Source organism: Sinocyclocheilus anshuiensis, unplaced genomic scaffold, assembly GCF_001515605.1.
Source record: "Sinocyclocheilus anshuiensis isolate Anshui unplaced genomic scaffold, SAMN03320099.WGS_v1.1 scaffold1591, whole genome shotgun sequence".
Classification (NCBI taxonomy): Eukaryota; Metazoa; Chordata; class Actinopteri; order Cypriniformes; family Cyprinidae; genus Sinocyclocheilus; species Sinocyclocheilus anshuiensis.
In genome coordinates, this window is record NW_015551082.1 from 168,418 (window position 1) to 178,470 (window position 10,053).

General features: G+C 47.0%; 1 protein-coding gene across 1 annotated transcript in view; it reads left to right on the top strand.

Moving 5' to 3' along the window:
* The window catches only part of LOC107662515 (membrane-associated phosphatidylinositol transfer protein 3-like), a 119,416-nt gene extending 110,379 nt beyond the window's left edge, over positions 1-9,037 (top strand). Inside the window, exons 6-7 of the mRNA XM_016452572.1 lie at positions 6,684-6,871; positions 8,740-9,037. Of these exons, the coding sequence (XP_016308058.1) occupies positions 6,684-6,871; positions 8,740-9,037 (486 nt within the window). The remainder of the gene's footprint in view (positions 1-6,683; positions 6,872-8,739) is intronic.
* Positions 9,038-10,053: the final 1,016 nt, after the last annotated feature.

Below are 10,053 nucleotides of genomic sequence, written 5' to 3' on the forward strand. Positions count from 1 at the left end.
TGATGCGACGGCAGCCATAGTGCGCCAGAACGCCCACCACACACCAGCTTATTGGTGGAGAGGAGACAGAGTGATGAAGCCAATTAGCAGATATGGGGATTGTTAGGAGGCCATGATTATCAGAGGCCAATGGGCACATTTGGCCAGGATGCCGAGGTCACACCTCTACTCTTTTCGAAAGACATCCTGGGATTTTTAATGACCACAGAGAGTCAGGACCTCGGTTTAATGTCTCATCTGAAGGACGGTGCTTGTTGACAGTATAGTGTCCCTGTCGCTATACTGGGGCGTTAGGACCCTCTGTACTGAAGCATGATTTGTTCACTTTTGTGTAGCTGCACAAACCAATGGCGCTTTAGACCGCCAGAAAGGGCAGAGCCAACGTGTATATAAGTCGGCTCGCAGCGCCATTCATCAGATCATTCTCCTTCAGCGACGAGGATCATCTCTTCGCTGACTCTGGAAGAAGCCGAGAGAAGAAGCAGAGGAAGAAGCTCCAGCTCTGCTCGCCGCCGTCAAAGACGCCGGAAGCAGCGAAGACTCACTGCGGCCATCCGGCGCTTGAAGAGCAAGCTGAGTATTCCTAAAGAGCAAATTTCTCAGCGCACGTTGTTGCAAATGTCGCGCCGCGAGTGTGGCTCATGCAAGGAACCCTTGCATGAGATGGACGGGCACAGTGAGTGCGTCGCCTGTCTCGACTGAAGGCTCATGCTCCCATTGTGAGAGTATGAGTCTTTCCCGCCTCCGCTCGCGGATCGCCTTCTTTCACGAAGGTGGTCCCCCTCACTCAGCCTTCCCGTTTCATTCTCTCCTAAGAGAAAGAAACAGCGGGGCAGCGGGTCTTTGCCAGTGGGCTTGAGCAGTGTCACGTCAGCTCAACGCTCGCGTGCCTCGCCCTCCCCTCGTCCTCTCGCCTCGTGCTTCACACCATGAACGAGTCTGGCCAAGAACACCAGGAGGCTTTCAAGGAGCTGCGCACAGTGAACGATCTGGCTCTGCGCGCCATGAAAGCAATAGCGCAGGCTGGTGGTGCTGCAGCTCCACCTATGGTTAAACTTCACTGAGATCAGGGCCGCTGAGAAAATGGCCTTCCTCGACTCACAGGTCTCGCCGAAGGGGCTGTTTGGCCCCTCTGTAGATGGGTTTGCAGAGAGGTTTTCGGAGGCTCAGAAGACGTCGCAAGCGCTGTTTCACTTCCTCCCCAAGTTCTCTGGCCCCGCGGCTGCGAGCCGCCAGAAGAACCCCGCCACTCAGCCTGCAAAGCCGGTGCAGCCTCAGCCCCAACGAAACAACGAAAATCGGAGCCTGGGCTGCAACAGCGCTCTGGACGGCAAAACGCTCCCCTTTCCCGAAGCGTCAAGGTCCCGCCCACGAGTTGTGCTGGACCCCGAGCCGCCTAAGCCGTCCTGATGCGCCAGAGAGAAAGAGGAGTGGCTCTGTTCTCGCCTCAGCCGGAACGCCCCAAAAAACAGCTCGCTTTTATCCTACATCCCTCCGAGCACCTCTGAGCAATGGAGTTTTGTTTCTAGCGGGTCACGCCCTGCAGGTGCAGCGCATACCCAAATGTTTTACCGCTGTGATCGCGGACCAACATACAATAAAAAGCAAATTTCCTCTTCACTCTCTCTCTCTCACTCATGTGAATGCGAGTTCCCCGCCACTTCTCGGCGAGCTCTCATTCGAAAAAAAAAAAAAAAACTCTCGCCTCCCATTTCGTGACTTGGGCAGCCCTTCTGGGAGTATCTGGTTGGGTTTTTAAAACAATTCGACGAGGTTACTCGCTCCAATTCGCTCGCAGGCCACCTCGCTTCAGAGGCATCATCCAAACTTCTGTTCCGGACAACGAAGCACTCGTTCTCCGACAGGAGATGCAGACGTTGCTTGCAAAAGGCGCTGTGGAAATAGTGCCCCCAGCTAACAGCGAGTCAGGCTTTTTCAGCCGCTACTTCCTCGTCCCAAAGAAAGATGGCGGGCTCAGACCAATTCTGGATCTCAGGCGTCTGAACCACTCGCTTATGCTCCGGTCGTTCAAGATGAAAACTATAAAACAGATCCTCGCGCACATTTGCCCCGAGAACTGGTTTTTGGCTGTGGATCTGAAAGATGCATACTTTCCCATTCACATAGCCCCCCATCACAGACCGTTCTTGAGATTTGCGTTCGAGGGAGTGGCCTATCAGTACACAGTCCTTCCGTTTGGACTGTCTCTCGCCCCACGTACTTTCATGAAGTACGTAGACGCCGCTCTTTACCTTCTGAGACAGATGGGAATCCGTGTTTTGAACTACCTCGAAGATTGGCTGGTTCTAGCCAGGACCGAATGGGAGTTGGCTGCTCAAAGAGAGCTGTTACTCAGCCACTTGGAGCGCCTTGGGTTGATCATCAACCCGCACAAGAGTCAGTTGTTACCCAGGCAGCGAGCGGTCTTTCTGGGAACAATTTTAGACTCTGCCCAAATGCAGGCATGGGTTACGCCGGAACAATCCCTGACTATTCAGCGATTGGAGGCATCCCTCAAACCGGGGACGACACGCCCCCTAAAGGTTTTTCAGAGGTTGCTGGGCCTTATAATGGCTGCTGCCTCTGTGATTCCTCTGGACCTGCTTCACATGCGGCCCCTTCAGTTTTGGTTTAAGGCCCGCATTCCACCCCACACCTGGCGCCTGGGGCAGCTTCCTGTCAGGGTAGACCACCGCTATGTCAAGGTTGTGGCCCCCTGGACGACCTCTCACCTGTTCCAAACAGGAATAAGATTAGGCATGACCTCCAGAAGGAAGGTAGTCACAACGGACGCTTCCAACTCAGGTTGGGGCGCCCTGCTGGAGGGCAATCCAGCCTTTGGCTCCTGGTCAGCCCCGGAGCAACGCCTGCATATCAACTGCCTAGAAATGTTGGCGGTTTTCTTAGCCCTGAAAACCTTCCTTCCGGCCTTGAAAGGGCACCACGTCTTGGTCCGGTCGGACAGCATGACAGTGGTGGCTTATATTAATAATCAAGGCGGTCTCAGGTCACACACTCTTTGCAGGATGGCTCGTCGCCTCCTCTTTTGGGCACACAGGGAACTCCTCTCGCTAAGGGTGGTTCATGTGCCGGGCAGATTGAACTTTGGCGCAGACATGCTGTCCAGAGGCAAGGTAGCCCCGGGCGAATGGGCATTACACCCTCAAATGGTTCAAGACATCTGGTCAGTCTTCGGGAAGGCAGAGGTCAACCTCTTTGCCTCAGAAGACAACTTTCACTGCCCAACATATTTTTCGATACAGCGAGATGCTCTAGCCCACGATTGGCCCAGTGCTTGCCTATACGCTTTTCCCCCGATTGCCCTGATTCCTCAGGTCATCAGGCGGGTCAGGGAGACCAAGTGCTCTCTCCTCCTAGTGGCCCCGTTCTGGAGGAACCAGGCCTGGTTCCCGGAGCTAGTGCAGCTCTCAGCAGCAGCCCCGTAGCCCATTCCGCTGAGGAGGAACCTTCTCTTACAGGCGAAAGGCATGATTTGACATCCCCGGCCGGAGCTGTGGAGCCTTCATGTATGGTGCCTCGACGGGGGCTTGATCAGCTCCCAGCAAGAGTGAGCAATACCATTTTGGAGGCAAGAGCGCCGTCTACAAGACGGCTTTACAGACAAAAATGGTCGGTCTTCCTTATTTGGTGTTCTGCACGGGGTTTGGACCCGATATCATGTGATGTGTCCCACGTGCTGACCTTTTTGCAAGAGCTGCTCCCTCCACGCTCTAAAAGTATATGTGGCGCTATCGCAGCGAATCATTCTCTCGAAGCTGGCCATTCAATCGGCAGGAACGACCTGATTGTTAAGTTCCTGAAGGGTGCACGGAGGCTGAATCCTCCTCGCCCTCAGACTGTGCCATCTTGGGACTTGTCTATAGTCCTGCGGGCCCTAAAAGGGCCCACCTTTGAGCCGCTCAACTCAGCCGATTAACGGCCTTTATGGCTTAAAACGTCCCTCCTCTTGGCTTTGGCTTCAGTTAAGCGAGTGGGCAACTTGCAGGCGATGTCGATCAGCGCCTCGTGTCTCGAGTTTGGGCCTAATGACTGTAAGGTCATCCTAAAACCAAGACATGGTTATGTTCCTAAGGTACTCTCAACTCCATTCAGAGCTCAGGTGATCTCCCTACTGGCGCTCCCCGTTACAGATGGTGAGCAGGGTCCAAGCATGCTCTGCCCAGTGAGGGCTCTGAGAGTATACCTGGAGTGCTCTAGCCTGTTTAGGCAGTCTGAGCAGTTATTCGTTTGCTTTGGAGGATGCCATAAAGGGCTGCCGGGCACGAAGCAACGACTTTCTCGCTGGATTGTTGATGTGATAGCCCTAGCTTACGCATCAGAAGGATTGCAATGCCCTATAGGTGTGAGGGCCCATTCCACAAGAGGGATGGCCTCCTCCTGGGCGTGGTCCAGTGGAATATCTATTGGTGAGATTTGTGTGGCCGCCGGCTGTTCGTCACCGTCCACATTTGCCAGATTCTATAACTTAGACGTCCCTGCTTTGCAGGTGCGAGTGTTATCTGTTTAAAGTTCCACTCTTCCCCTTGGGCAAGGTGGTTATATTTGAGCCCTCAGCTACCAGCTTGGGGCGCAATGTGCTCAGGTTTTTGGGGTCCTTGTTAGTGCTCCGGGACTGGGCTCACAGAGCAGGAGATCCTGTATCTGCTCATAGCACGGCGTGATTGGATGCCTTCCCCATACACAAAGTGAAACTGACGTAAGATAAGGGAACGAGTGTTGTGTCACTTGCCGCGCTATAAGTTGCGCGAATCGATGACTGTCGCTTCAATCGAATGGCCTGATGAATGGCGCTGCGAGCCGACTTATATACACGTTGGCTCCACCCTTTCTGGCGGTCTAAAGCACCATAGATTTGTGCAGCTACAAAAACGTGAACAAATCAGACTTCAGTACAGAGTTAAAACAGGAGTTTTCCCCATACACAACGCTCGTTCCCTTATCTCAGGGAACTGAGCTTACGTCAGTAGCCGGAGCGTTTTTGGCATTAAAGACAACTTATTGTCAGAAGAAGGGTTTTTAGTCTTGTATGATGCCAATAAGTCTAAAAACCTAGATTTACCATGCAAAATATACTCGCCTTTTAATCTGTCACTTAGTAGAGACTATGGCAAATTAGCTCGCTGTACTCCCGTAGAAGACCGTTACAATGTACACGTCACGAAGTAGCACTTTAAGTTGCGCAATCGCACTTTCTTTGCCATTGCCGTTCCATCAGCTGTTGTTGCTTAAAGGGTTAGTTCACCCAAAAATGAAAATTCTGTCATTAATTACTCACCCTCATGTCTTTTCAAACTCATAAGACCTTCATTCATCTTCGGAATACAAATTAAGATATTTTTGATGGAATCTGAGAGCTGTCTGACCCTGCATAGACAGCAACGCAACTGAAATGTTCCCAAGTCCAGAAACGTAGCAAGAAGATCAGTAAAATAATCCATGTGACAAGAACAGCATACGCTGTTTACAGGGTGATGCAGAGGAGACAAATTAATTAAATTAAAGTCCCTATTAAAGCAGTGTTTCAGCGCTGCTTTGTTTACAGCGGTAACCAAGGAAATGCTGTATCTGGTGTTCCAGAAGCGCCTCCTGCTGTCAGAGAGTGAATCTGCATCTCATTCAGAGCATATGCTGTTTACTTCATCAGGCATGTAGTATAATTTCACAAAGCTAATCAAAGAAAATTCTGTTTTTGCTTGAAATTGGGTTATTATTAAATCAAATTATGTATATTAAATTACATAACTAAATGATATAAATTAGGGCTGCACAATAAATCGCATGCGATATTTAACTTGTTTAACTATATATCTTGTCAGTAAAGCAATTCTGTAATTAGCGGTAAATCTCCATCACGTGTAGGCTTTCACATGGAGCAGCATTAACTACACAGAGCCGTTGTTCACCGACAACCTGCGCAAAATATGATCGTGGTGTTGCGCAGCTTGTCAGTGAACAACGGCTCTGTGTAGTTAATGCTGCTCCATGTGAAAGTCCGCAGGTGATGGAGATTTACCGCTGATTAAAGAACCGGCTTTACTGACAAGATGCGCGTTAAATATCGCGTGCAGCCCTAATATAAATGATATGTTTATATTTTCTTCTTTTTAGGAAACAAATCAAAGAAAAAATTAATTAATTCTACTGTTCGTAATATTCTGTATGTTGCTCAAAAACAAAATATATTGTGTTCAGCGGAAAAAAGTTATTTTTTTTACCCAGTCATTTTAAAATAACACATTTTAGAGCTGTAACAACAATACCGTGATACCATGAAACCGTGATATTTTTGCTTAAGGTTATCATACCGTCAAAATCTCATACTGGCCCATGCCTATTGGATACTAAATTGGACATTATGCATGCTGGTGGTTTGTGGAGTCAATAAATTGTGTATGGTGATGCAAACAGAAAAAGGGTCTTCTCATTTCTAATGGAGGAAATAAACAACGTACATCAAAGTAAGAAAGCTTGTCAACCTAATTACTCTGGGATCAACTCAGTAGCTTAAAGTATTAGATTTAGCTCCTACAGAAATTTAAAAAAAATAATAATAATAAGGAAGCAAGATGACACCCACAACTGTGAAAATTTGATAATGAGGAACATACACTTCTGGCTGTACAACTGATTTTGGATACGGTGTTTTTTTTTTTTTGTTCCAGGAAAAGCCAGGTGTGGTGAGATCTCTGAGCCCCACTCTCCGAGGCAGCAAGCGCCTGAGTAAGAGCAACATTGATGTGTCAATCCCATGTGATGCACTGTCTGGAGACCGCCATCCACTCACCCATAAGCAAAGTGACTCATGTGATGCAGACGTGGCCAGTGGTCAGCGTGAGGTCTTTATCGGCAGGTGAGATATGGGTTTGTCCTTTGCTTCACTGACATGTGTCATTGTGCTTGTTCCCTCAGGAAGAACAGCAACCCATTCCCATCATATGTCTATGATGAACATGTACTTTAAATCTTTTCACTAATTTAGTTGGAACAAATATGTTAATTTGTGCCATGCCCTGGAGCACATGGCAGGTGCATTTCTAATATCTAATTTGAAAAACTAGAAATTACATATATAAACAATATATATATTTCAATCAGTACAACTCTCCGAAGACTTTAGCATGGTAATGGTTATGACGATGTTAATGTACAGGTGCATCTCAATAAATTAGAATGTCGTGGAAAAGTTCATTTTTGGCCAGCAAACTCACCAGACCTTGACCTGTTATTGTCAAGAGGAAAATGAGAAACAAGAGACCAAAAATGCAGATGAGCTGAAGGCCACTGTCAAAGACACCTGGGCTTCCATACCACCTCAGCAGTGCCACAAACTGATCACCTCCATGCCACGCCGAATTGAGGCAGTAATTAAAGCAAAAGGAGCCCCTACCAAGTATTGAGTACATGTACAGTAAATTAACATACTTTCCAGAAGGTCAACAATTCACTAAAAATGTTTTTTTTATTGGTCTTATGAAGTATTCTAATTTGTTGAGATAGTGAATTGGTGGGTTTTTGTTAAATGTGAGCCAAAATCATTACAATTAAAAGAACCAAAGACTTAAACTACTTCAGTCTGTGTGCATTGAATTTATTTCATACACGAGTTTCATAATTTGAGTTGAATTACTGAAATAAATGAACTTTTCCACGACATTCTAATTTATTGAGATGCACCTGTATTTGGTCTTGGCGGAATAGATCTGCTACACTGCTGCTGCTGGTTATTGCTGTAGTTGTAGATTATTGATGCTGCTGCAAGCAAGTACGGGAACTTGCTACTGCCAGTGCATATGGTGATACAGTGCTGTGAGTATTTAAGACATACTGCTGCTGCACAAATAGCATATAAAATAACCCATAGCAGGTCTATACAGGTGGAGCTGGGGAACGTGGTGGGTTTCAGAGGAACTCTGAAAGTGCGCTGCAAATGCTCAAGTGAATGCTAACCAGCTATTTAAATGTAAAGTAGCAAGCTCATTTGGCTGCATATGCAACATGAACCAATATGCTTGTGCAAAGTTGTTTAACGCGTGAATATAATCAGTTGCGTTAATACCTGTCAGCCGGCGCCATTTAGAGTTTCATGACTGAACTATACATACATGTGTGTGTGTGTTTGTGTGTGTGTGTGTGTGTGTGTATAAATATATATACAGTGGGTACGGAAAGTATTCAGACCCCCTTAAATTTTTCACTCTTTGTTAACTGCATGATGGGATGCAAGCCAGAGTACTCACGGGAGAACCCCAGTCTGAGTCTTTCGAGGTAAACGTTGGGGCGAAGCAAGGCTGTGTCTTGGCTCCGGTGCTCTTTAACATCCTCCTCTCTGCCATCACCTGCCTCTTCCATCGTGTCATGGGGCATGAAGACGGTGTCCATGTGGAATATCGACTTGACGGTAGCCTCTTTAACATCCGTCGACTCCAGGCCCGCACAAAGATAAAGTCCCGCCAAATCTGTGAGCTTCAGTATGCCACAGTACTGTGCCATTTTGGCCCACAGCCCGGACTCTATGCAGCACGCTCTAAATACAATATCTAGTCTGTACCAATCTTTTGGCGGCTAGGGCACACCATACGCATGCCTGAACATCGCCTGCCCCGCCAAGTCCTCTACAGTCAACTAATGGGTGCAAAGCGCTCTGCTGGACGGCAAAAACGGTGCTTTAAGGATTACACCAGGGACCTCCTAAAGCGAGCGAACATTCCCCTCACGCAGCTTGAATCTCTGGCACTTGACAGGTCAGCCTGGCAGGTCACCTGTGCCACTGCAGTCTCTCAAATACATCAAACCAACCAAGACCGACGATCCGAGAGACGCACTAAGAGACACCAGAGGGCGGCTGGTACCCCCCTGGTATCTGGTTTCCGTTGCTCCATCTGCGGAAGAGTGTGCAGCTCAAGGATCGGACTCGATGCCCACGAGAAGTGGCACCAGCGGCAACATCGCTGAACCCACCCCCTTCCCACTCCCATATCTGGAGCAAGCGTCATCATCGAACATGATGGACAGCTAAGAGTGTGTTTGTTTTACATTATATATATATTTTTTTCTTGTCTCAAACTAAAATGCTTTAAGCAAAACCTGTTTCTCGGGTTTTAATTTTTATTAGCATATCCTGCTGAAAAAAAAACAATAGACACCATCACAAAATGTGTAATAGTTTTACTGGTTATAATGGGACTTGTATTGGTTTTAATGGAAACTGTAATGGACCCTGTGGGTCTCTACTGGTAATTGGTCACCTTCTATTGGTGGTTTGTTAAAACCAATAAATCCTAATGGAATATGTCCCAAAACACACTACAAAAAAAACAAATTTTTAATGGTTTTAATGGTTAAAAGTTGATGGTTTGTAATGTTTGTAATGGTATTTGTAGTGGAAACCATTAGAATTTTATGTGATGGTTCTGTTGTTTTTTTTTTCAGCAGGGATGTTTGAGTACAATGAGCATTTTGGTTTTATTCTATAAACTACTGACAACATTTTTCCCAAATTCCAAATAAACACATTGCCATATACAGCATTTATCTGCAGAAAATTACAGCTGGTCGAAATAAAGATGTTCAAAAAGATGCAGTATTTTCAGATCACAAATAATGCAGGAAACATTTTTAAACAACACAATACTAATCTTTTCAATTAGGAAGAGTTGAGAAATCAATATTTGGAGGAATAACCCAGATTTTCACAGGGTTACACACTTGCAGGTATCACACCTTTCATGCGTCTTGGCATGCTCTCCACCAGTCTTTCACATTGCTGTTGGGTGACTTTTTGCCACTCCTAGTGTAAAAATTCAAGCAGCTTGTCTTTGTTTGATGGCTTGTGACCATCGCTCTCTTGATCGCATTTCAGAGGTTTTCATTGTGGTTCAGGTCTGGAGATTGGGCTGGCCATGACAGGGTCTTGATCTGGTGGTCCTACATCCACACATTGTTTGACCTGGCTGTGTGGCATGGAGCATTTTCCTTCTGGAAAAAAACAATCCTCAGAGTTGGGGGTCATTGGCAGAGCAGAAGAAAGCAAAT